Source organism: Poecilia reticulata, linkage group LG12 (assembly GCF_000633615.1).
Source record: "Poecilia reticulata strain Guanapo linkage group LG12, Guppy_female_1.0+MT, whole genome shotgun sequence".
NCBI classification, from domain to species: Eukaryota; Metazoa; Chordata; class Actinopteri; order Cyprinodontiformes; family Poeciliidae; genus Poecilia; species Poecilia reticulata.
This window is the reverse complement of record NC_024342.1, coordinates 6259620-6287119: the sequence shown is the minus strand read 5'-3', so window position 1 is coordinate 6287119 and position 27500 is coordinate 6259620. Positions and strand designations below refer to the sequence as shown.

Here is a 27500-nt window from a genome sequence, read left to right as displayed (position 1 = left end):
ATTGAAAAGATGTGATACACAGCATAGAATCGATTTCTTTTCTTCTTTTTTTTTAAAGCCTGCTATAAGAAAAAGGAACAACGTCGTCAGCGTAAGCGTTGACATCGCCCCACCGGATGCTCTGACATTTAAGCCGAATCGTGTTTGGGAGGTGAAGGGTGAATGTCTTCGTACGCAGGTGGTTTAGAACAGGTGGACCCGACCCCTTCCAGGCGTCCTCTTTCATTTTCCGTCTTCGGTGCTCTAAGGTAAAAACAAAAAAAAGAAAGAAAGAAAGCAAACATCAGACAAGCTAGAAATCGAGGGAGAAAAACTGGCAAACATCCAAATGTTTACAGGCTCAATTGGTTATGTTTAAACCTCTGCTGCCCTTTCAAAGAAAAACACAAGAGGTGGAGCGATTTCTCCCTCGACGATTTGGCATTAACTCCTGGAAACGCAGTAAAACGCAGGTCAGGAGCTGAGGGGGGGTCAGTGGGGGGACCAGTGGCTGAGTTGGCATGCTTGTGCGATTGAAGCTGCAGTTTATAGTCGTCCCAGGTTAACTGTATTATTCCCCGCTGTCTGCTTGTGTTAAAGAGATCTGCTCGCCCAGAGACCTGCTGGGAGTAATTGTCTAAAAGCAATAAAAGAAAGTGAAAACCAGGAATGCAGCTTTGTGTTTATAGCGAGAAGTCTCTCTGTGAGACTGTTTGATTGAATTTCAAATAGACGGCCCTGCAATTAGCGAAAGAAAAACCGAGCCTCGGATTGTGCGTAAGGAACAGGTGGGGAAAAATAAAAACCTTTTAATCTCCGACTCAAAAGCTGTGCTTTTTTTTTGTTTTGTTTTGTAGCCAAGACACGCATTTCAGAACAAAATGGCCGTGATATAATCTTGTATTCTTGAAGACGGATTATTTGAAGAAATGTCTGCCATTTCGGGTCAGATTGTCACCCCGTATTCCAGCGAGGAAAAGTTTATTTTAAGGAACGGCTGCGGGGAATATCGGATTATTTTTGCTACCATTTTAGAGGGCGACCAGATTTCAGCTGCCGAACAACAAAAAAGGAAAGCAAAACTCACACTGTGTGCAAAGTTAGTCAAAAATGTCACCATGCGTTTGAGGAGCCCGAAACCACAGAGCCGAGCGCAAAACTGATCTGGAAGTAAATTAAACAATTTGGATTTACCAGCATCCCCACTTAAAGAGCTTGTATGCTCACTGGGTTTCTCCCATTCTTCCATTCATTAAGCCTGAATACTCAGTGCCTCGCAAAAGTATACTTGTTTTCATGTTAAAACCGCAAACTGCAGAGTACTTCATCAGGGTTTTATATATATAAAAAAAATATAAATAAATAAATAAATAAAAGACCAAAAGTTGCATATGATTCTAAAGTGGAAGGAAAATATTATTCGATTGTTTTCTTAAGCAGTAAAGTGAAAAAGTGGCACGATGGCTGTTGTTGGAGAGATGAAAGACGATGCCGTGGGGAGGCTCTTGGTTTTTGTTTTAATCAGGGACAGACATGTGTGTCAGATTTAATTAATTTAATTTTCCTTTGGGATCAATAAAGTATTTTTTACAATTACTCAATTGAATTTGAGGACGTGCATTACAGTCACATATACACAGCTGATCACAGCTGATCACAGCTGATCACAGTGCTCCACAGTTCTACTAAAGAAACAAAGCAAACATAAAATAAGAGTAAATAAAGCATAAGAAAAGAAATAAGCTCCTGTAAGTTTTCAATCAAATCAGTTTATTTTATATATACTGCCAAATTACATCAATATGAAAAGATGTAGAGTATTATTTAAGTTCAAGAAGTACTCATCAAACGGAGAGAGAGCTATTGCATTAATATAATAACAGGTTTTTTTTATGTGTAGTTTAATTAAAACGTTCTGCCACTTCGTAGACATTCATAATATTGAAATGGCCCGGAATGAAAAATGAATGTGACGCCTCTGTGTTTGGAGGGTGCCAAAAAGTGTGAGTGTGGGGTGGGAGTTCCCCCTCCAGTTGATAGAAATATACCCCAAAAGACTCACAGCTCTTAACAGGAGTGAATAAATGATCAATTCAGTGAGGGGCGGGGGGGGGATACAAAAACATGCCACACATTTCATATTTGTCTAGTAAAATAAGTTCACAAACAAGAATTAACACTTCATTCCCACTTTGCAATCATACACTCCCTTCTGTCAGCCAAAACATAAAATACCAATCAAATAATCTGTCATTTTTATCACAAAATGTAGAAAAAGTTCAAGGGTTATGGACACTTGTGCAAGACACTGGATGCAAACTTGGGGTTCAAATAAAGTTGATCGGCTACCTGCTTCCGTGACCTGCCTCTGCGCTGTGCGGCGTACAGTCTCCTGCCGCAGACGTTGCGTTGTCCAAGCAGTACAGAGACTCGTACGAAGGCAGAAGGTCTGCGTCGCCGCCTCTCACAGAGCTACCGGGCCGAGGATCGCCTTGTGGTCGCGCTTCCTGGGTCACGAAGTCATAAGCAGGTGGGATGCACAGCATTGTCGCGGTGCCCTGTAACATCACCGGCTGATTTATGTTATGAACCACAACTGGGCGACCTCTTGAGTTTTGTTCCCGCACAGGAACAACATATATCTCTTCCCCCTGTCGCCTGCGAGGCCAACAGGACACCGAATGAAACCTGCACACGCTGGTGAGCATGAAGGCACCTCCGACTGAGATCAGGATGGGGCCCAGAAGTTGGGTCCACTGAAAGCCGAGGAGGGCCTGGAAGTGATGCCAGCCCATAGCCGTGAAGGTGACACCCACCATCGCCAGGAAGACGCCGGACAGCAACAGGGCAGCTCTGGTTGTCTCACCGTCCATCAAACCATCTGATAGATGTGGACGTGAAACTGGATTGCCGGTTCCCACATACCTCCGCCCCAACATTTTAGTCCAGTAATCTCATCAGTGAATCTAGCTTCACATGACGAACACCGTCTCCCACAGAGGTCGACAAAGTGAAATGAATGAACACAGAGTAACTGGATTTCCAGTCGAGGCGACAAGTTATAAATTAACTTTCCATTACATATTGCTGGTTAAATGAAAATAGAGTTTGCACAAATGTGGACAATGTGACTGAATGAGAGCCAGTCCTTCCTGTTGGACAATGGATTAAACACACTGACACCAAATGGACATACTCTCTGTCACTGTTTGAGTCGTTTTCAGGTTTTCAGTTATTGCTAAAACTCTAGAAATTAGCAAGTTCATGCAAGCAGTTTTTTTTTCTTCATCTTTTGATCTCTTAACACATTTGCTTTCTAGACATTAGTGTAGCTGTAGAGGAATTTAGCAGCAAGAGAACAGCTGAAATCGAGAAAAACAAGGGAACTGCACAAACATTCCAGATGCCATAACCGGTGTCCAGATAAAAAGCACGTCTGCTTTTATCTGGACTTTTTTTTTTTTTTTGCTGTGCTGCTACTGGCAACAGATCACACTCTGATGGTCCAGAAATCAGTCTTGCATGTTAAGCAAAAGGGCTTACGCACCCCTCACACTTGCAGTTCGAAGGCAAGCGATCTACATCTAACAGCCACACGTCCCACTGGAAGAACCGCTGGACTCGATCCAAGATGTCTGCTGAGGTTGGATGTTTTTTTTTTTTTTTTCTTTGCCACGACCTGCAGGAGGGGAAAAGCTCATGCTGTTTCATGACAACTTTTTTTTATATACATAAGCAAGCTTCCTGCACTTGAAAAACAAGAAGTCATTTTGATGACTTTAGCTCAGGGAAAGCATACTTTCTGTTGGTTTACCCGGCTTTTATGTGCGCTACATACATATGCGCTTGTTTATTCTGACTCTGCAGTCGTGGTCTTTGGCTGCTCAACGTGAGGGGCAGCAGAACCGTCTGCAAACAGTCTGACATGTGTTTGTACAGTGTGGTAAAAAGAAATATATATATTCACATATGTTCATTGAATTCTAATTCCAAATGCAAACAGTGACATGCAGACATGTTGTTCAAAGACCTACATGAAAGCACGTCCTCATGATGTTGCATGTAGCAACCTCCCGCTAATCAAGGAGCAAGGATAATGCTTATGGCAAAGCAAAACAAAAGGGGTCTCTGGGGGGGAGGGAAACAAACTGATTATCGCGCACACAATACGAGAGAGCGATCAAGTCTAACCTGTGTGCGTCCCACTGTTTACCAAAGCCCCAGCTCATTTCACTCGATGCTAATGAACAAGGGGACAGGCACAAAGGGCCCATATGAGAGCTGTGTTTAAAGAAACCTCCTGGAATTGCAGCTGTGCAGATTCTTTCAATTAGCAAACTCCAAATATTTATGGAGAGAACATTTCCTCTCTGGAAGGAAGGAAGGAAGGAAGGTTCTGTGTGTGCTTGTCTCCTGTTGACTCACTCCTGGGTCCATTGATCCCTTGAGCTCAGGGTTTGTTTAGCTTCAGGACTGCAATCTGCTTGGTACCTTCACGGTGAGCCTTTGAGAACAGAGTATATCTGTACTGTACGCATCTATGGTATTCGGTAATTTGACAACACTTCAAGAAAGACGTGTTGCAAAACGCTGATGATATTGGAGAGATAACAAAGCACAAAATGTTGGAGAACCTTCGCTTCATTCAAAACCCCCAATTGTCTCAAATTATTTAGCAGATATTTTTACTTGGTCGATCATATGTCTCAAATCTTATCCTCTGTACATGTGAGCTTGCACCAAGGTGGTTCAGATTACAGAACAACCTTGGTGGAGGTTTGAAGTAGGAGTCAGAGGGTAATACATGGCCTTGTGTATAAATTAGAGTCAGTACATCCCATCCTGAAGGCTTAAATGCATTTGTGGCATTTAAGGTGTTTTTAAGGTTGTTGGTTTAGGCGCGTTTGTTAAAGATGTAAATCCACAAATCCCATAGAAATGGCCCGGCATCCAGTTTTCCCTTTGAAGCCCCTCGACTGATTGAGCCCTTTGTTTTGGGTAAAGAAATGGTGGCAAGACGAGCTGGATTTGCTCCTTTCACGATTTGAGTCGAGTATTTCTGTTACCCGCAACCAAACAAGGTGAGAAAGTAAACAACAAGGAACGTTTCGGCTTTCAACTCCTACCCAGATAAAGAAAAAAGGCGATTAAAGTAGTTTTCACAGGCTCTACACATGTATGTGTAGTCGGTTACCACAGCTAGACATTTGTTTGCTTCTCCATCAACATCGCTCAGACATTTTCGGAACGGCAGATTCCGTTGGTATGTTAACAGCTCCAAAGGTTCACCACAGGAATTAAAATATGATCGTTTCTCAGTCATCGCCCTCCCCCAAACACACACACACACGCACACACACCTGAACGATGACAAATAGCCTGTGACATGCCTCTGTGAACATGGCACGGAAGGGTCCAGTACTATCCAGGGCTGCCACTGGAGTACAGGCTGCTGCCGTTTTATTGGTTTAAATTCTTCCGCAAACGAGTCCTTTCAACAATGAAAAACAAAACAAACCAAAAATCCCTTACAGTAGAACCAGTAGTGTAACAGTTTCTGCTTGCTGCTGCCAGAGAGCAGCGATGCAATTAGGCGAGCTCATTATCTTCGTCTGACCTTGGGGTTATGGTTTCACATGACTCAGCGGCTCGCTGTTGCAAACAGACAGAAGGGGTTGCTCATTTTGAAATCAGCTATTTGTGAAGCTTGATCTAATTACTTCCAGCTCCAGACATCCAGGAAATCTTTGCATGTGTGTTTGTGTAAGCTTAATTTAAAATTCAAGTTGTGTTATGATGGAAAATCCTTTTTTTTTTTTTAAACAAAATGACTTCATCCCAGCGAAGGCAGACCTCAGTGATTGAAAAATGTCCTCTCTCCCGAGAAGAACTGGTGTAGGAATAAATTGCGTGGGGCCTAGATCCAAGTGTTGTTAAGTTTGACCAGAAGTTGTGGCTTTACAGCTGAAATCCATCAGGCTGGATGAGTGATTTTAATATAAGTTTATTACTTCAAAGATTTACCTGCAAACAGGACGGGATTGGAAATGTCTGCTTGAATTTTGCCGTCTATTAAAACATACAAAATCGGCTCAGTGTCAAGACCTTCTATACAAAGGTAATTTCTTTATATTAGCTTTAATGAAACTCCTGTTAGACGTTTAGGTCCAAGAATTACAAGAAAACAATCTGCTTGATTGGCAGCAATGAAAATGCTCTGCTAGTGTCGGCCACATAGAAAAAAAAAATAGACGTTCATAATTTAGGGTAACAGTTGAAACAAATCTGCTTGCCGGGTGGAAAAATGTGAAAGATTTCCTTGGACGAAAGTTTGACACGTTCAGGGTTTGAGTTATTTTAAAGAGGTCCTCTGGGTTCTGGAATGAGCAGGATAGGAATCCATATTAACGCAATAAACTTAGTCTATTGCTTATTTGTTCAGATGGTTTTCCTCGTGGTGAGGAGGAAGATCAAATGGACACATCACTTTCAAATTGTCCGTAAATGTTACTGATGTCGGTCTTGCTCTCTGGATGGGAGAATAACTCAGTTCTATGGCTCCAGTGGGCCTTTGAACAAACACAACTGTGTGGTGAACAACAAAGACGAAATGCTTTCGTTCTCTCTGCTCAGACCATTTCACGAGGCTGATGCTAAGGCCTGGCCTCTCAATCAACACCAGACGGACCGCTCGATCAACCGTGAACATGCCATTTATCACGTCAACGGAAATGGTTCAGTCCAGTACCTTTGCAGAGCTGCAAGTAAAAGGTACGCTAATGTGAAGGCGCGGTGAATCGACAGATTCAGTGCCCTCATGATACACGTAAGCAGCCAGTGTGCGTTGGTCGATAATGGGTGACTATGTCACAAATTATACACACTTGGCTTTAGGAGCATGCAGTCCTTTTGTAAAAGCCATAAAAAAGGTGAATAATTCAATCAAAGATTAACAGACGCGTTCTTTCCTCTGCTTTCATAAATAGACAATGATGATTCGAAACTTAACACAATTGCATGGTTTTCTTAAAAACCAAGGCAGTACGCAAATATGACAGTAACAAATAACAGATACGGGATAAACCAATTTATACTGCAATTGGATTTCTGATTAACTTATTTTCCACAACCCAAAATATGTTTGCTTGATAAATACAGCATTAATTAATTTCAGAACATATATGCCACACTTCCAATCTCAGGTGCAAAGGCTGCCTGCAGCTGAAATACATTGTAGTCCTACTTTCACACACGGGTTAATATCTTTAAAAAACTTAACTATGGTGGTATTTGTTCATGGTGACAGTGGAATGGAGTTTTAGACCCTTTTCCTGTAGGAATCTGGGCTCCAGTCAAACTGGTTTCGGTTTATTTATTTCAGACATGTCAGAGGAAATACATTTTCATCTCTAATTGAGTAAATAGGTAATAGTTAGAGGTGTGCCGATCGATCGGTCACCGATCATAATCAGCCGATTTCCGTGAAAAAGTGCATGATCGCTGATCGGCGATCATTGTCTCTTGTTGCCGATACCGATCACCTGCATCTCATTTTGCAGCCTGCCTATGCGGCTGGTCTCCTCTTTCCTTCACACAGCAACAAGTCCTAAGCGATGTGGAACTATAACGCACTGAGTGAATGGGGACGTTTGCGTGTTGCAAGCACGTCAAAATGCATCAACACAACGAAGCTAATACGACATAAAAACGATGCCATACTTGACGGATTTTGGCTACATCGAGGCTCACTGTAGTAAAAAAGACATATGGAGGATCAGATAGCAGGTAAAGCAGCGCACAGCTACAAACACTCMCCCGGATTAGCATGACGGTCAGAAAGCTAAACAAATAACCCGCAAAATTATTTAAGTCTTCGAGCTGCGATGTAAGACGCTGGTTCTGATCTCGCTGTTGAACCACTGCTATGCTACAGGCAGTAATATTTCACAGACGGAGCGCCGCTTCTGCTCCACCTGGTAGTGACTCTCACCCCGAACCTCTGTTTAAAGCTGCAGCATCTAACCTAAAAAAAATACATTTTTCATACGTATTAAAACTTTCGCTGTCCTAACATGAGACAGATAATCTATAAAAAAATAATCGATCTCCTCCCTGCTCTGCATAATTACTCCRCTCARYCAGAAAYAGCYAMTCAGAACTARCAGTAATCAGCTAGCCRCCATGSTRTCAGRAAGTTTTCATTCAGTAACTCAGGATTGTTTATTGTAATGGAACCTGTATTTGCCTTTGAATGTTAAGTTTTATACTTTAATTTTTTGGTAATGTTGAGAGGTTTTATTTTGACTCATTATTTAGCCTCTTCAGAGCCTTCATATATTTTCAGTTCGTAAAAGATAGTATTACCGATAGCAGTACAATTTGCACAATTCCTGTTTTATTTAGTTTTCTTCTTGGAAAGTTATTAAAAACAAATTTTTGTCTAAATTATGGTGAATTCATGGTTCCTTTTTCCACATAATGTAACCGGTAGTGTTTATGATAAAAAAATAATAATAATTATGTGATCGGTATCTGTGATCGGCCCTCATGAGTGATCGGTATCGGCAGGAAAAAGCCTGACCGGCACATCTCTAGTAATAGGAATAGAAAGAAAAACAGCAGCCAAACATACATGCGGTTTGTATTCGACAATTTAAAATTATGCTTAAAATTAAGCAAGAAAATGTAATGAAATCTTGTGAATCCTCCACCAATCAAAATAGTCTAAGATCAGTTGTTTTTTGTTCTCTTGTAGACAGTAGAAATATATTTTCTTCTTCTCTGTTTTGTTACATGCCTCAATATGAACGCCAAACTAATTCCACACACTTACAAATTAAGTCGCACGTAATCGACTTATTTTAATTCCTCCACAGCTGAGTACTGTTCCAAAGTTACTTTGTTCAAATCTTTTCAGAAACTGGATGGTGTTTGTACATTCTGTGTGTATTTCCACACTTAAACTGTTGAAAGGTTTTGCCACACACATGGAAGTAGAACTAATTTAACCATTATGAGTAAAATTATGGTCACAACAGAAAAGCCATTTTTAATTCTGTCAGTGTTGTTCATAAAGTTAACATTGCAGCATTGTGTTTTTGACAGCGCAAGTGAACAAACCAGGCTAACCAAAGCCAACTTGCCTTAGCTTTATCCAGAAAATAAAACTTAACATTCCTTCATCTAAATTAGACATTTGCTTAAAAAAAGTTTGTATTTTTAGTAACTTTTTGTCAACATTCACCGATCCTAGATGATCAAAATGATCTGGCCCTTTCTGGGAGGTGATTTCTGCTCGCAGGTCTCACTTCTGTGTTTCCGAGTTTATCGCCACAACTCGGGGTATGGAGAGCCATTTCAGCCAAAATTAAATAAATAAATGAATAAATGGGTGAAATAAATAGAAAAATGAGTCAAATAAATAAAAAAAATAGTTAAATAAATAAGTAATTGTCATGTTTAGTCCCATTTGTATTTGTTCATTTATTATTCCCATATTAATTTAACCATTTTTATGTTCCCATTTTTATTTGTCCAATTTTAATTTTTCCCTTTTATGTTGACCCATTTTTCATTTATCCCTTTACATATTTACCCATTTTTATTAATCTATTTTTCATTTAACCATTAAAAATGGGAACATAAAAATCTGGGAATAAATAAATGAACAAATACAAATGGGACTAAAAATGACAATTATTTAACTAATTTTCTTATTTCACTCATTTTTTTCATTTATTGATTTATTTTACTCATTTTTTTATTCATTTATTTCACCCATTTATTTATTTAATTTTGGCTGAAATGGCTCTCCATAGAAATGGCTCTCAATACTCGGAGGACCTCAAGATCTTTGGCTTCTCTGTCTGTCTGAGTGAGGCGGAAGCGTCAGCACCGATGGCTCGCACATGTGGCCGAGGAAAGACAGCGCAGAGGCTGGATCTCAAACAGCAAAGAGGAAGTCCTCCGTCAGGCAGGACGCAAGGAGATGACTGAGCGTGTAAATACGCACACGGTGTTGATACAGTGCTGAGTGTGCACGCACAGTCATGAACACATCTCCCTGTAAGCAAAGCACTGCATGGGGCTCTCAGGCCAAACATAACGTCTGCAACACATGTGTAGCTTTGCCTTTAAGAGCTTTGCTTTCACGCTCTATCCGTTCGCAACGTGTTCAGCGGCCAAGATCCAGGTCCTTGGACAGTAGATTCCGGTTCTGGAAAAAAAAAAAAAAAAAAGTGACAGAAGATTTGCTGTTTTTGTCTTGTAGCTTTCCAGTGTTTTAACTTTGCAGGTTTGAATGGAGTCCAATCTTGAGTGCTTTAGCTGCAGTTTCGGGGGCCCCTTCAAGACGTTTGTCTCCGTCAATGACGGAGCGCTGAATAGATTCAGATTGTTGTCTTCAACCTTAAAGCAAACAAGGTTGTCCTGAAATGGGAAGCAAAATGGGGGATTTGTAATTGTACTGTATAAAAAAAACATTCCTGAAAGCTTCGGGAAATTGTTCTCACCGACTCACACAGCCACTTTAAAATCTCACGAATCCGACATGATAGATGTTTGTGTTTTAAACATATAGTTGAATGGATGAAATATTAATAATTAGATTGTTTCAACTAAAATGTGGATCTATACTTCTATAATTTTTTTAAAAATCTTGCTTTAGAATAAAAGCAGTTCTCGCCTTTTTATTGGTAAATTTTTAACTCTGGATTCAACTGTACTATTAACAACTACGTACCAATAATTTTGTTATTTTAAACAATTATTTTCTAACTCCCCCAGATCCCCCCCCCCCCCAACTGTACCCAAATTAAAATCTGGATTTTTCTACATCTTTTTTTTTTATGCTACAGCAATAAAGGAAAAAACAACAACAACAAAAAAACCCACACAGGTCACGTTTAAAGTCATCATTTTCATATATTTGTATATATTCATATATTACACATTTAATACAGGTACAATTAGAAATCATAAAACAGACAGAAATGGCAGAGATATTGATAAAAACGTGACAATCACTGACACGACGTTGCTCTTAGATACAAAACAATGAGAAGGAAAGGGGGCGGGGCCTGGAAGATTACCTCAGTAAAATGCGTTATAGTTTTGGGGCGACAGCAAGAACCAGCTTGCTTATTCTTCAATACAGTTTCAGAACGGGTGGGCTCATTAATAAAAAGTGTTTGCCTTGCTTGGGGTGGAGCGGGGAAAAAAAGGACTATTTAAACAAACAAGTTGAAAGCCCGAAGTTGATTCGTTAGGATTTTTTTTTAAATTGTAGCAAAAATTAACATTGTACCAACAAAATGTGAATGCACATTTACATACAAGATTAGTTAGTGTCAGCACTTTAGTTTAATGGTGAACACTTCCGTTTACAAAACTAGCCCAAAACACGACTCAAATTTGTGTCCGTAATTTGACAACGGTGCGCTACAGCTTTAAAACTGAGACACTTCGTGAATTTATCGTCGATATGCCGATAAGTCATTGGTGAACACGCAACGAGTTACGGTTTTCGGTATCAAATCCAAAGAGCCGTGATTATTCTTCATGTCTGAGATGTCAAATAGCTACATATGACGCACAGTGTAAAGTGATACCGCTTTAAATTTCTACCAAATCAGAGGACGACCTCAACCAGCTAAAAAGTTCGGTACGAGTTAGAAATTCTCCACCAGGAAGTAAGAAAAAAAAAAAAAAAAAAAAACGTATTTGAAGCGGGCACCATTTGTTAGAAAAAGGTTGTATAATAAAGCACCAAGATTTAAAACGTGGCGACTTTTTTGTTTTTTCTGCTCACAGACGAGGAGTTCGTCGCAAGTTTAATGGCAGCATGGCGTCACAGCATCGACAACGCCAGATAGTCGCGGTAAGGCATCGTTATTTTTAGCCCTGTGGTGATGCTATTAGCTAAACACCTGACAACACGTACCCGATAGAGAACGAACCAAATTAACGTGTTGTTTCCGGCCAAAGATGGCGAAGAAGACTCACTTATTTCCGGAAGACAGTCGGGACTAAAACGAGGCGACATTTTCCCTTCAGTATCCAAATAAAGGAGTAAATACCACACCGGGCACAATGTAAGTGCTTTTCTCATAAACTGTGCTGCGGAATACAAAACAAGTAGAAAAAGAAAACAACAAAACCGAATAAAAACCCGATTTAGGCACATTTTATTTCAAGGCTGCAAAGTTAAATTTGGTTCAACGTCCCTCGATTTTTGTTTTTAAGTCTCTAACATTCGCCACAGTGTTTCACAGATGATTCGGAGACTCCCGTTTTAATAAATGTCAGCACTTAAGGGTTTATCAAAAACGTCAACAGGATCTGTTTTACAAATTACAAACCCAGGTAGATCTGGAAATGCATGGAGGCAGTTTTCTCTTTTCTTTTTTTTTTTGACTTCTGTTCCACAGTACAAGATCAGGCACTGAGGTTGGATCTTTATTTAATTTATTTATTTTTTCCTTTTTTGCATTTTCTGAGAGCACAAGAACAATTTAAGATCAAGTTTGTGCCACAAGTGTGAGAGTCCTGCTGTTGGAGACAGAATCGACCTTCATTGCTTCATTGCACATGTTTAAAAATCAGAGAAAAATCAGTAAAGAGCTGATTTTGAGAGTCAAGAGTTATTATTTACAGTTCGGTGAGAGCTTTTCAACTCATCAGCACTCAGAAAACAAAAAATATAATATGATTCCATATTCCTTCTAGGCTCTTGGAAATGAGTACAAGAGGGAAAAGAGCTTCTGGAAAAGTTGTTAGTGCATGTTTTTTTTTTCCTTTTTTTCTCTCAAAATTTCAAATACAATATAAATTTATGGAGAATCAATAAATTGTCTCTGTACATAATTGATCAGAAAGCATTATTAGACTTCATATCTACACATTTTTCTGAGAGCTCATCTGAGTTTCATTTTTTTAAATTATTTTTGTTTTTTTTAAACAGTGTTCTTTACTCAGTGCTGTTTTACTGTAGTGAGATTCTGGCTTCCTGCGCGAAACCGTGGGCAGAAGTGCTCCGGCGAATCGGGACGCTTCGATTTTTCTTTTGATCGAAGATGAGACGGAGGCAGGGTCACCTCAGCAGTCTGCCATGTAGCGACCTGAAGACACAAGAGATGTGGAAAAGTTAAATATGAAAGGTGGCAGGCACACGCAGGGGCGCGACAAGGATTCACACGTCTTCGACGGAAGCCTTTGATGCCGTTTCCCGGGGATTTGTGTGTCGGACTTACGCAGAGCGGTGTGTATGGTGGTGTGAAAAAGTGCTTGCCATCTCCCTGATTCTTGCTCTTTTTTCATGTTTGTCACACTTCAACGTTTCAGAACATACTTTTAAATATTAATCAAAGACAACAAGTGAACACAGAATGTGGTCATAAATGTCTTCGTGTTTCTTTGTGTTGTCTTTGACTGACATTTTCAGATTGGTTTGATGTTTTGAAACCATTGATGTTCTGAAGCTAATTGCTCTGACTTTTATTTTGGGTCGTCAGAGTAAAAACGATTGAAAACAAAAGCCCGTCAGTCGTTGCAGATTTGAAAAACCGTGCATCCTTTTCCTCCCCGTTGGGACTTTTACGGTTATTAGTGTTGGCGTGTCACGTAAAATTCCAATAGAAGACACTGAAGGCAAAGGAGGGTGAATTTTTTTTTTAAAATGCCGCTCGACGTACCCGTGGCAAATCTCTTCTTGTTGAGCGAAAGTCTGTATCCAGTCCCCTGCAGGTCCATGTCGACTCCTGACAGGGTGCTGCCCTCGTTCATGAACTGGACCGCCAAAGTGGACGGGTTCGAAGGGCCATTGGAGAGCTCAAACTTGGCCCGCAGAGAGCCAGCGCCTGAGGTCAAAAACCAATATGGTTGGCAGAGTTGTACGAACTTAAAAGAGAAAACAAATGAATCCCTCATCACCTTCGTTTTCAGACTTTTCCGAGATGTCGCTCAGCTTCCAAAGACACTTGCTCTGCTCTGAATTCCTAAAAGGGAAAAAAAAACACCCAAGGTTTTTAAAATAAAAATAAAAATAAATGTTTTTTGTTTTTGCAGTGGGCCACACCGGGCTCCTGTTGGTTTGCAGTTCCTCACCATATGGAGTTGGGTAGAGACTGCATGTTGGTGACGCCCCCGTCGACAGGAACCAGGACTTGTACGTTGGTGAGCGGTCCGGGCGAGTCCATGGAGTCCGGGTTGTAGCGGTAGTCCAGCCGCAGGTCTGTTGTGCTCGGCGTACACTTCCAGTACACGGCCAGATTGAGAGGAGTCGAATGGATCCCGTCGGACAGCACCTGAACACAACCAACGGGCGTCAAACCTCAAACCTTCGAGTCTCAGCAGTCGGAGAGACAAGGAGGGGCGTGGCTAGAAGAGGTCGAGGGTCAGAAATAGGCCTGTCGCAATAAGTCATTTTGCTTAGGGATAAATTGTCCCAGAAATGATTGCGATAAACAATAATATTGTCATTTTGGAAACATTGCTTACTAATAGCATCAAAATGGCATAACAGTGTCTTAGTGTCCTTTGGCATTGGCCTTTTTGTCAATCACCTCAGTGATTGTGGACCGTCAGTAAGACGGAAATAGCCTGTTAGTTTTTGCCAATTTATCGGTTCTCCCTGAATGGATTTATTTACATCAGTGGTGAAATGGAAATTTAGCTTTTTAATGTTGAAATAATATTTGCTCATACTGAAAAATGTAGTGACGATACGAGCAGGGGGGCCTCCAGAAGGAGCCGTGATGGGGGTTGCTGATAATCAAGGTGTGGCACGCTGAAATGAAAAGCATTAATAAAAATGTCTATAGTTTTACTGCATAATGTCTGACTGTTTGACTGTAAGGTTTTCTGAAAATGGCATTTTCTTATGTATGCAGGGGTATGTCTGGTACCTGGAGGGGTATTTTAATTTTCCTTTTCTGGAGGGTGGCAGTTGAATTCCCCCCTCAGTTCCAACGCTTAAGAGCTTTTTAATGACAGAGCAGTGAAAGTAGGCGAAGAACGCCAAACCAATATATTAAAACCCTGCCTAGTCCAAGCTTTTACACATGAGAGGTGATTGGAGAAACAGAATTCATCCCATCTTTATAGATTTTTTTTGTTTTTAATTTTCAGATTTTCTTTTCTCCAGGGAAAAAAAAAAACAAACAAAAATACTTTATTGGGCTATAAACAGGAATAAAATAATAATAATAAAAAAATCTAAAACCATTTTGAAAATCTCAGATCTAAACTAATCCCTTGGGTAAAAAGGTTGAGCTGCAAGCCAGAGACATTTAATTAAAAAGGTCTAGTCTGTCTGAAAAGCTGTATTGAGTTGGGTTTTACTCAGTTACACTGACTTGAGTAAATTCTTGGGGAAAAAAAAGACTTTTAGGAGTATTTTTACTACGCTGTAGTTTCTACTTTTACTTGAGTAATTTTATTATGACGTATTGCTGCTCTTACTTGAGTAAAATTTCTGGATATTCGACCCACTGTGAGCAACTTCACCAAATGAAGAACAAACTCATTTTAACCAAAAATTCACCAGACATACCAGCAGTTTTATTTAGAAAGAAACTGTTTTGGAAAAAAATTTTATTTTCTGTGATTTTGTTGTTATTCTATGAATTATTTTTCATTTTGCTCTTTAAAATATCAGAATTTCCACTTAACTTTCTATTTTGGTCCGACTGATGATATAATAAAAATAAAATGAAATGATTTCTGATCTTGATCGGTAATTGAGTAGCCTTTTTACCAAACACTTGTTTACCCTTTATTTTTTTGGTTTTTTTTACTTTTAGTTGAGCAAAAATATGTTGAGGTAGCGCAACTCAAGTTGAGCAGTTTTTTGGGGTACTCTGCCCAGCTGTCGTGAAATCAACCTTGAACGGGCAAAATATGGCAACCCCAATGGAATCGAGTTACCATGTTGTTTGACCCGAATGGACCGGCTAAAAACAACAATAACACACTGGATCATTTTGCCAGTGGTCAGTCGTCATATTTTCATTTAGCGAAAATGTGATGACGCTCCAGTCGGATATTGTCAGAAGTTACTTTGGTTTGGTTTTTTGCAGGCCTGAGGTGACATATAGTGAAGGATGCCAACACAAAGAACAAGCTCTGTTCCTCATCTTTAAAAATGCCTGAATTCCCTTCATTTGAACTTCACTAACCTAACGCTCAAACTTGACTTTGCCTCTGACTTCGCCCTCAGACTGAGATTAAAAAAGCAAAACTTCAACAAGGTGTTTTTTTTATTTATTTTTTAACAACGCTGTTTTGTCTGGATTAAGCTCTCGGAGCGATTCTGGCAGACTGACCTGGTATTTTAAGATCTCCACGTTGTAGTAGGAGGCTGACGGATTCTGCTCGGAGGCTTTTCTGAGGTAGGATGTCAGGGCTTGCATGTTGAACCAGAAGTCCTTGGAGTTGGAATCGCTTTGGGAAGGATCACTGGATGAAAGGCAAACAGAAAGAGGGGAGACACAGACGGGGAATAATCAGAGGCTCAATTAGGCGTTGCTCGCCTTGGCTTTGTGTGTAAAGCTCCAACAGCTCGGAAAATATGGCCCTGTTAAATTCGACCGGCTACTAAATCACAAATTCCAGTTGATTCAATTAGTCCAGCCGTGTGGTTCTGAGATAACTGGGAGGAAGCGGAGCGAGAAGGGAGGGGGAAAAAAAAAAAAGAGAGAAGACGCAATATAAAACAAATGTTAACAAAACTTTTTTTCTTTTTCTACATGGGAAGCAAAAATATACCGAATTACGTCTCCCTACAACTAATGAGGTGAGACATACCTCAACACGTTTAATGAATTAAGCGCTGAATGACGTACCCGCTTTATGAAGTGCTTCCTTGCTGTTTTGGGCGTCTTTCAGAAGAGACATGGACAGTTGAGAACCCGGTCGTGAAAAACGGCTGGAAAATATTTCCCTGACAGCTTAATGATAGCTTCATGTCGGATTACTAATTGAATTTCCTCTCGCTGATGCGTAGTGTGTTTTCTGGAGGCGCGTTCGTACGGCCGAGCCCAGATCCGTCTTTTGCTGGGCCGGCGACTCCCGTTTGTGTTGAGCTCATCGATTGGCTCGCTCGGGTTCTTGTCGCCTAGCCGGTTTGTGGCGAAGATTTAAAAAAAAAAAAAAAAAAAAAAAAAAAAAGAGCGGCCTCACCTGTATAGGAGCTGCTGGTTTGGCAGGATCTGCTCCAGCCTGCTGGTGTTTTTCAGCTTGAAGGTGAGGACGGCCGGGGAGGGGTTGGTGGTGAACACCTTGATGATGCCCATTGGGAACGACAGCGTCATGTCGCCGGTGATCTTCACGATGCACCTGCCGAGCACAGCCACCGACCGGTTTTATACTTTTACAGCTTCCTCGTGACAGAGAGCAAAATGACAACGGTGACAAGTAGAACACGTCTCGTGTGATCCCGTTATTTTCTGTTGATGGTCAGAGATCTGCCGGTGCACCTCTGATTTGAACTGCATTTACACTGGGATTGGACCATGTATTTAGGTGATATGTGATCTGGAGGAACATACAGCTCTGGAAAAAACCAAGAGACCACTTAAAATGATTGGTTTCTCTGATTTTACCATTTATAGGTATATGTTTGAGTAAAATGAGAATTGCTATTTTATTCTTTGAACTTCTGACATGTCTCTGAAATTCCAAGCAAACCTTTTGCATTTATTTGCATAAAATGAGAAATGGTCAAAATAACAAAAAAGATGCAGAGCTTTCAGACCTCAAATTATGCAAAGAAAACAAGTTCATATTCATTTAGAAACAACAATGCTAATGTTTTAACTCAGGAAGAGTTCAGATATCAATATTTGGTGGAATAACCAATGGGATTCAATGCAGTGGTCTCTTCATTTTTTTGGTAAAATTATAATTGAAGGGGTGTGCATAAGACTGATTTGACACCGTTATAAACATGACATAACATCTGTCATGAACATGAAGGAGTTCTCATGATCGCTTACTGTTGTCATGAAGTGTCATTCGATTAATAATGACACTTTCAATGGACATTTAATGCTAATTTTAATAGTACTTTGCATTAAAAGAGTAATTATTGACCAAGTAAAGCAAAGTTAGCACTTTTAATGCAACTTTTAGTGCAACTTTGCGTTGAAAGTGTCATTATTTACCGAATGACACTTCATGACAACAGTTGTAAACATTCACAAAGACTTCTTCATATTTATGACTTTATGACAGTGTCATGTCGGTTTTATGCTTCAAATGAAGTGTCACCATTTTTTCCAGAGTTGTGTATATATATATATATATATTGTTTTTTCCCAAACGATTCAAAAAGTTGTCCATCTGAACATGTGAAGAGACAACGCACTGGTGCTGACTGATCCTTCATTAGAATCTAACTAGTGATTCCTAATTCACTAAACAAAGTCATTCCATTTATGTAAGCTGCACTCAGAAAATAATAAGAAGTACTTATCAAATGTCCTGTACTTATTGGGTTTTATTCTTAAATTTTTAGCCAACTAATCCTCTGACGCAACAGCAAGTTTGGTTTCTTGCCTTAACTTAAAACGTGCGGTTGATTTAGTCGGTGCGTAATATTCTGTACATCTGCACGCTTCAGTGGTGTAATGTAAACCCAGTCTACCATCAGTGTGTGTGTCTAGTGGGCCGCGGTGGTCTCTCAACCTTGTGGTGTGTCTTTGCTGCATTGCTTATGAAATGTTCCATTTGCTAATAGCTGGAAAAAGAAGCCTTCTGCACAGCAGCAATTTAGCAGCAGTTAACCAATAAAAGACGGTATGTTTGCTCTGTCCCAGACCATAATCTTCCTCATGCAGGTTATCCATCCTGAAAGAATGGTGTCAGACTCGCGCAAAGCCTTTCATACGTGCACAGGGAGAGGGAGAGACAACGGAGGTGTGCAGATGGGGACAAAGTGCGTAGTAAGAAGTGCGGACTGTAAAGCTCGTGCAACATAGTCCCCACGCAAACAGCAGCATGCACATGTGCAGATCAGCTCCACAGGCCTTTCCGAGCATCATGTGAGACTCACTTGGCAGGATCAGCTCCTTTGAAGTAAGCATTAACTGTTTCCGTGAAGGCCACGGCGATGGGTAAGGCATCTTGGGATGCCAGGGTCACAGGGCTCGGCCCGCGAGACGTCCCTGAGAAAAAAGAGAGAAAGAGAGAGAGAGAGAGAGAAAGGGAGAGAGGGGCTCAGGGTTACGGGTCTGCTGCCTCGTACGTTTACGTCAGATCATCTGTACTCGCACAAATAAGTAGTGTTATTAAAGGGACTAACGTAGATATTGTAAAAGAAGCTGCTTTTGATTAACTCAAACATTCGGCGTAATCACTGCACACCAAAATGCAAACAAAAAATTTAATAAACCGTTTTAATGACGTAAAAACTTAGATGTTAGATAAAGAGAGCAGCCGAGACACAGCTGCAACATCTGCAAAGCGACGTATATTTTTAGCTGCTGGTTGATTTCCCTTTGAAAGGCAGATCGGTGTTACTTCCTTTCAGGTAAACACACACACAAAAAAAGACCGTTCTCCAACGAAAACTTCATCCGTACCTGCTGGTGCTTCACACCGCTTCTCAAAGGCGGGCAGCTTGGCTACAAACCCATCATCCTCTTTACGCCACATTAAAAGGCACAAAGAGGAAGAGAGGAAACACACAAACGCACAGAGAGAGCGCAGCGTGAGGAGACGTGACGCTGAGAGAACACTTTCTAAAAATGTGACAATGGGAGGCAACGAGCCCCGAACGAACACGTCTGATATGACAGAGATGAGCAGCAAAGATAACACACACAGTACTTACTGTAAGTAAAAGTCTTGAATGAACACTCGTCCAGTGCTTTCTTAGAGTGGTTTTAAGCCAATATCCAGGTTTTCTAGGAGTCACTAGCTGCATTTCCATTGGCTATGGAATTGTGCAAATTGGAATTTTGAAAGTAAATTTGCTTACTAGAAAGACGGCAGTTTCAAAAGTGTTGATAAAAAGTTTTTGCGCTACAATTAGGTGGTTTTTTTTAGCTGCATCAAATTAACAAAAACAACAAAATCAGGCAAAATAAACACTTTTTTCACATCACACGTTTCGCGATGAGCAACCAGATGTTACCACTGGTGGAAAAAACAAAGAACACGACAGGAAGTGGCGGGTGGGATGATGATGCGGCATGTTTTTTAAAGACTTATTGAGTGAACAAACTTAAATTTAATTGCACATTTTATTTAATGGAAAGACAGCAATTGCAAAATTGTGTTTCCCGACATTAGTGGAATATCGGGGAAAGTTTAATTTGCGCACACTTGTAGTGGAACCGCAGCTGTTGACGGTTTTTGCTTGCAGTTCAAACTATGTACTAGATGGTTTAATACAGGATTTTTTTTGTTTGTTTGTTGGGTCACCTAATAAACACTGACAGGTGAGAGAAAACACAGCACAAAAGCTGTACCTTAAAGCAACATTTATTATATTATAACCCAATTTGCTCTCTAACTTTTGGCTGCATAGCCAAAAAATGGAAATGTGCTACAGTCTGACGCAAAATTCTATTTCTGTTCTATTTTTAAACCTCAGCCTTTCATTCACGTACACTTCTGTAAGAAATTAATATTTCTAATGAAATTATTAGATAATTGCTGTTGATAGTATTGCAGGTTTTGACCAATCAGATAGCACAGAAAATTATTTTAGAACTTTTTGGCAAGAAAGTACAGATTTATTAAAGCTTTGGCCATGCTTAGAAAATTCCTCTTATTTATGTTTGTGATGGTTGTACAGGGTAGTCATTTCCTCACACTAGACATTGTCTAATGATTGCTAAAGAGACTTTGTGACAACAAAACGTCATTTTTCACCACAGCGAGTTGTGATGTACAAATTGTGCTACCAGTGGGAAAAGGGGATTTCCCACTGAGTTCATGTACTTAAATAAAACACAATATTTTTTTCTAAATTTCCCCGGGTGAGATTACGCTACTGTAATAAAAATGGATTTAGGATTTTAATACAACTTTACTAGGGGAAATTCCCAATTAATCCTTAAGAAAAACCTCAAAGTTCTTTAGAAAACCCAAAAGTAGTTTCTCCTCTGGTCCGTTTATGAAAAGCAGCATGCAAAGAGATGAGGGTTGGCTCAAGACTTTTGCACATTTGCATAAGACGCCATCACTGAAATGTACCCAGAGAACAAACACTGACAGTGAAAATACAGAGGAGGGGGGGAGGAAAAAAATGCATCTTTTGTGTTCGAAAAGCCAGACTCACTTTGGTTTAGAAGCACATGAGGAGAAAAGTTGCTGAGGTCAGACCCTGAGCAGGAGAGGGGAGGAGCAAAAATGTGTTCAGATCCTGCAAGAAGAGGAGGGAGGAGAGAAAAAAAAAACAAGGAAGGAAAGCAGTACAGAGAACAGCAAGTTACAGAGCAGAACCTTTCTAAAAGGTTGGGGAAGGGTTTGAGGGAGAGGAGGGAGGAATAAACGCAGAAGAGAGAGATTTTCTAAAAAGTGAGCAGTACGAGGAAACAATCCTACCGACGGTGGGAGTGTTCCCGGCACTGAGCGAGGCGTTCGAGGACAGCGAGGAAGAACTCTCGGCCCGGGCGAGCGGTGCTGTCGGAGGGGGGCTGGCGTTGGATGCTTTGGGTGGGCTGAAAGGCCGGACCTAAAGAAATTTTTAAAAAATGATTGAAATCTTAAAGGAAATAAAAGAAAAAACATGTTGCTGAACAGCTGACGGACAACTGCATGTAAATACTTGAAGTGAAGACAACTTTCAGATCGTAAAAAAGGTATTAAATCCTCCCTCGACATTTTAGGGAGAGTTAAATGCATTTTAAGTATCAACACTCAAGAAATAAAACACCCGAAAACGAAAAACGTAACTTTTTGACTACCGTGTTAGTTGTACGCTTAAACTAAAAGGAAGTTGTTGAAAAATGTTAAGACAAAAAGCATAAAAAGGGTTTTATTTCTTTGTCACACCTTCCAAAGTGCAGCAGAGAAAAGTGAATCAGAAGCTTGGATCAGATTGAGGTTTAAATGGTTTCATCAGTTTAGAGCGAACCCACAATAAAACACTCGGAACAAGAAGAACTTAAAGATTTACGATCAGAAGAGAAAAAAAACGGAAAACTCAACAGGTTTTAGTTAAGAGGAAGTTGAGTAATAATGTTCAGAACAACATGGGAGCAGAACCTTCGACTGTAAGGCACGGGGGAGGAGGTATCATACATTCAGCCCAAAGTAGAGAGAAAAGAAAGTGCTGTAAAGCTCAAAAAGCTTTAAAAAAAATACAAACTAAAGTTGTTTTTTTTCTGTTGTCCTTACGGCCCCTGACGGACTTAGCGGAAATCTGTTGACAGACAGGATTACCTGGAAGGCAGCCCGGGGATCTCAATAAGCCTTTTCAGCTAGGATTTGACAAATATACCCAAAACAAAAACTGAGCTGAAAACAGGCAGCGACGCTTGCCAAAACGGGCATTAGCCAGTTGGCTCAAACTTGAAAACGTGTCGTTTGTAAAGTCACGCCATTGAAGAATCTGGGAAATCTTTTGCCCTGTCGGCCACGCCACCAGAGGAGGCGCACAGAAAACTCACGTGGAAATATATAAGCAGTGGAAGGATTACGCACAATTTCATTGATTCCTGTGAGTTTTCCGGTGGGGAGTTTGGGTCTGGACGAAGGACGCGGTGGTGGGACGAGGGCTCCAGCCGCCAGAGGGGTTGTAGGTCGGTTTGGTACTGGCACTAGACAAAAAAAACACACACTTTGGTTAGAGAGTTAAGAACGTATGGCTAGGTACAAATGTGTGTGTGTGTGTGTGTGTGTGTGTGTGTGTGTTCGGTTGAATCTCATGCATCACGTCTTGTTCCAATGACACAATATTTAGTAATAAAATAAAATGGAGAAAACACATTCCGAAATCAGTTTTACCACACACAAAAAACAAAACAAAAAATTAAAAATCTTGCATCTCAGGCAGACGGAACAGAAAAGCATCGGCAGAAACAACCAAAGCAACAAAAAACAAATGGAAAACCAAAAACGTTACTGTCAATTCTCAGGCAAAATCAATTCCAAACCCTCAGGCACACGGCGTGTCTTGTACAGCAACGTTACTGTTACCATGAAACATTTTGCTTGCTGTGGCTGCTGCTACTGTCCTATCAGAGAAGACGTCAGCGAAAGAGACGCTGCTGTCCTCTCTGACCGCCGCAGCTGCTGCTTTGCAGAAAGCATCAGCAGACTCGTTCGACAGGAAGTGGCTCGTCCTGCCGAAGCCGCCAGCCGGAGCCTTCTGGACCTCCGCTACGGAAGAGCCCGAGCCGTGACGGCACGGCGGAGCGGACCTATCCCCGAAAGCAATCCACTGGCTCTGGGACCAGGACACAGAGGAGAAGCCGTCAACGGACTTCGGGGTCTTTGGGGGGCTAGCAGCGGTCGGGCTTTTGACTGGGTCGATTGGCTTGGTGGGCTGGGTGATGGGGGCACTCTGGGCCCTCACCGGCGCAGGCCTCAGCCCTTGAGAAGTGTTTTCAGGGGAATCCCAGGGAGAGGTGGTGGATGAGGAGAAAGAGGAGACATCTTTGGACTGCTGGCGCTCTGCCACTGGGGTAAAGCGGCTCACAGTGTCGACTGAAGGAAGATATGTGATCGACAGAGGCGTTAAAGGTTAAAAAAAAGAAAAGAAAAAGAAAAGCAAAGTAGAGAAAATGAATATATTTGACAGACTTAACACTTGTAGTGCATTTTAAAAGCATCACAACACAGTTAATAACTGTACTCTATTAAAATCCTGAATTTGGAGATTCAGTGTTATGTGAAACGTAAGGAGTTTGTTATCCATTAATTAGAGGTTTAGGTTAAACAGTTAACATTAGATGTTACAATGTCAATCGGGTGGTTCATAAAGGGAAAAATGTCAAAATCAGTTTTGTGTCTGTACTGTGCTCCATCACTACTTTCTGTGAACATAAAATGATACTTTTAATGTTAAGTCGCAAGCCCATTTAATTTTTTCCTCTACAGACTTGAGAATCACCTGAGGAAAGTTGAACACACAAAAAAGTCAGATTGCCCCCCCGAGTGGTCACATATTTATAAGCTGAATTACTCAGAAAGCAGGTATAAGTGATAAGTCAAGTGGAGCCATTTCAAGCATTCGGCATCCTGAGGTGAATGAGTCTTAATCAGCGCAGACAAACTATATGCTAATTTTACTCGAACACTGATTAGGATATTTCCAGCTCATTGTTGTAACATTTGAGTAACACATGCATTAGTTCCAAAGCAGTGGCAAAAATGTGCCATACACTCCCTACTAATAATTTATTTTGGACATATTTAAAAAAAGAAAAAAAACATGGCTTCCAGGACAATTTGAGATCAAAATATGTTTGCTACCTTTTCAGATGCAAAGGACTATGATGTGGTTCTTAAGCAGACTTGCACTCGCCCCTCCATTACCTGTTTCGATGCACTAACAGATATTCTTACATAACAGAAAGCCTACTGTGTGGAGTCAGGACGTGGACACTAAAAGACAGCTTCAGATTACTATTATCACAGTGATGTTTTGTTTTTAGAAGTATACTTTGGAAGCTAGAAGGCAAGACTGACAAGTGTGTTAAAACACAAACTGCTGGCTTGTCAACCGAACCCATGAAACGCAGACTGCTAACTTACTAACCAAATCTACAAAACACAGACTGCTAGCTTACTAACTGAACTTAGAGCTTATCTAACTATCATCAGCATTACATACTACCAGTGTTTCTAAAGGAAAGAAGTCAAGATAATGTACCTTTACTTCACAAATTCTAATAAATTCAGTGGGATTTTATTGACTGTTATAACCTACACTATTATCTTCAGTTCCAGTATATGTATGTTTTATTTTTCAAAGGCGCAATGCAATCTCTCTGAACCTGGAGCCACAGACTTATGGAAAGACTGTCCAAAAGTAAAACGAACATGTTATTTTGTTATTAATAATGTGATTTTGTCAATCAATTGAAGAAAAGAGCACCTCTGTATTAGAAAAGGGAATCAAAGAAAACCAAACTTTAAGATAAAAACATAAACATGGAAGTGGTTTGTTGATGAATGGCTCACGTTCAGGTTAATATTCCTCCTCAAGACAGAGAGGCACACACATTTTACCTGCTGCCTCTGGCAGAAAGACCTCAGAGTCATTCATCAGAAAAGATGGAGATGAAGGGATTGGAAAGAAGACAGAAGCGAGGTCTGACGAGAACAGGTGAGAGGGACATGAAAACAAACGTTATGTGACGTCAACTCAAAAAAAAAAGAAGGAATAATTAAGAAAAAAATCAATGTGCAATATAATCCTATATTGCATCATTAATGTACAAATACACTTAAATTAAAAGAAAAAATAATAATTCAGTCATCTTACACTTGAGGAGCCCGTGTGTGTCCTACGATATTAACACAGCTACTCTGTAGACGGAGACACTTACTTCTGATCAGGAATCCGAATAGAAGCACTTTTTGATGCTCTTTTGACTTTAAAGCCGAGACCTTTGACAGTAATGAGACTTTGTTTGACAACATATGTGCCTGTGGGCTTCATAGCCCACCCTCTGACCTCGATGAGGTGCCAATTAACCGTGGATTATGCTTAACCTGAGTAACGGGTCACTGCTAATGTCACTCTGTTTAAACGCCGGTGTCGGGCATGTAAAGCATGAGAAACATGTTCAGTAACTTATAAAATCCATACGAAGAGTAGATGTTCATTATTAGAAGACATAGGAAAAGTAAAGTAGAGCTCTGCAAGGCAAACTGTAGATGGTTGGAGTGTAAAAATGAAAGAAAATGGAGAAAGTTATATTTTCTTTCCTTCAGACTTTGAGTGATACGAAGTGTGATAGTCTATTAAAGATCATATTCTGCTGGAAAATAAAAGTCTCGAGGCACAGGACATTTTGAAGTTGTTGTTTTTTGGGGGGGTTTTGCGGCTAACCTGCTGTGGACGACAGAGAGGAGGAGGACCCGACTCCTGAAGCAGAGCTCAGCGGATCCAGAGACAGAAGGTCGTTGTTGCACAGCCTGCCAGAGCCGAGACAAATCACGTCAATGTACGAAGAAGTCGACGCTTAGTGAGTCAGAAATTGTGCAAACAATGTCACTCTGGTTCTAAACACAAAATAAAAAGAAATCTCTCATGTTCCGACTCACTCGAATGGCGTCGACCCTCTGGGTTTCGCTAGTTCGTCATCTGCGGGGGGAGACAAGCACAAGCAGAAGTCTTTTAATTTGCGCGTGCGGAGAGGAAGTTAATAACTTTTTATAATTGTATGATTTTTAAAGAGAAAAATAAAAGAACAATTTCCATTTGTCTCACCTTCGACCTGAAACATAAACACGAGAGAAAGCCACCACCTACGGCTGAGCGTTAGAGAAGCGCTGTACGAGTCAAAGGTCGGAACTCAACCAGTTCCGAAACATCCAGGTGTTTCCAGACCTCCGACAGGCACCGTTTGAAACAACCAACTTATGCCTCACAAATTAAAACCCTGTAGCACCAAAGTACCGCAAAAGTGTTAATCTGCCGAGTTCTACTGAAGTTTTAATACAGAGGAAGGAGCTTTGAAACGTGGGTTTCGGTTGGATTTGGCAAGTGGAAATCAATGCAAAAAAAGTGGCTTTTGGTTAATCGGAACCGCTTTTCCAGAGCGCTACAACTTCTCTCAAAGATCCATTTAGTAACCTGAACATCGGGAGTCTGCACACGCTCGCCATTTTTAACATTTGAATTGTTTTTGTTTTCAGGATGGAACGATGACACGACCAGTAGAGGTTGAGTTTGTTGACGGCTGCACAAGGCATGTGGAATCTACGCCAATGTAAAAAGAGATTAAAAACTGTTGAAAGCTGTTTGTTGTGTAATCGTTCCACACTGGAATTTATTATTATTATTATTATTATTATTATAATTATTATTATTATATGACGAGTGGATGCATACTTCTGACTGGAACTGTACCCCTAAACGCCAGAGGTAGAAGAGAACCCAAAATTAAAGCCATTCAGGTGAGTAAACTTGTCAAAATAGGACACTAAAAGTTTGCAGTGAGGGATAAAAAACCATAAATATCAGTGATGTTAGCGTCTATAAGGGGGGGTTGGCTGGCTGCAGAAGCAGTGTGAAAGGCTCCCTGGAGGAGATAGAGATGAGGGTGGAGTTGGGAGGGGAGGTGGAGGCGCTGGCCAGTGACTGTAGTTAAAACATACTCACCCTTAGCCTTAGATCTTAAGGTAGATACTCCAGTAAACCCTGAGCGTATGCAGAGTATACATCTTTGAATGCAACCGCCTTTTGCAAATTCATCAATTTTAACTTTATCGTTTTATTTCTGCCACATTTTTGAAATTTCAGAAAAATAATAGAAATATAACTTGAGTCTAGGAGCTAAACACACACACACACACACACACACACACACACACACACACACACACACACACACACA

The 27500-nt window shown here is 40.6% G+C and overlaps 2 protein-coding genes across 2 annotated transcripts in view; both read right to left on the bottom strand.

Moving 5' to 3' along the window:
- tmem174 (transmembrane protein 174) overlaps positions 1-2958 on the bottom strand; it is a 2979-nt gene extending 21 nt beyond the window's left edge. Inside the window, exons 1-2 of the mRNA XM_008423538.1 lie at positions 2329-2958; positions 1-243 (exon numbers count right to left, since the gene is read on the bottom strand). The exon at positions 1-243 is cut by the window's left edge and continues 21 nt beyond it. Coding sequence (XP_008421760.1) covers positions 129-243; positions 2329-2918 — 705 coding nt within the window. The 5' untranslated portion in view covers positions 2919-2958 and the 3' untranslated portion in view covers positions 1-128. The remainder of the gene's footprint in view (positions 244-2328) is intronic.
- A 7924-nt stretch (positions 2959-10882) lies between these two features.
- Positions 10883-27500, bottom strand: part of fcho2 (FCH and mu domain containing endocytic adaptor 2) — a 56622-nt gene continuing 40004 nt past the window's right edge. Inside the window, exons 16-31 of the mRNA XM_017307926.1 lie at positions 27266-27304; positions 26206-26245; positions 25991-26076; positions 25165-25248; positions 23128-23637; positions 22633-22748; positions 21532-21661; positions 21266-21349; positions 19560-19619; positions 19031-19142; positions 17158-17313; positions 16302-16434; positions 14083-14282; positions 13909-13973; positions 13671-13835; positions 10883-13097 (exon numbers count right to left, since the gene is read on the bottom strand). Coding sequence (XP_017163415.1) covers positions 13075-13097; positions 13671-13835; positions 13909-13973; positions 14083-14282; positions 16302-16434; positions 17158-17313; positions 19031-19142; positions 19560-19619; positions 21266-21349; positions 21532-21661; positions 22633-22748; positions 23128-23637; positions 25165-25248; positions 25991-26076; positions 26206-26245; positions 27266-27304 — 2003 coding nt within the window. The 3' untranslated portion in view covers positions 10883-13074. The remainder of the gene's footprint in view (positions 13098-13670; positions 13836-13908; positions 13974-14082; positions 14283-16301; positions 16435-17157; positions 17314-19030; positions 19143-19559; positions 19620-21265; positions 21350-21531; positions 21662-22632; positions 22749-23127; positions 23638-25164; positions 25249-25990; positions 26077-26205; positions 26246-27265; positions 27305-27500) is intronic.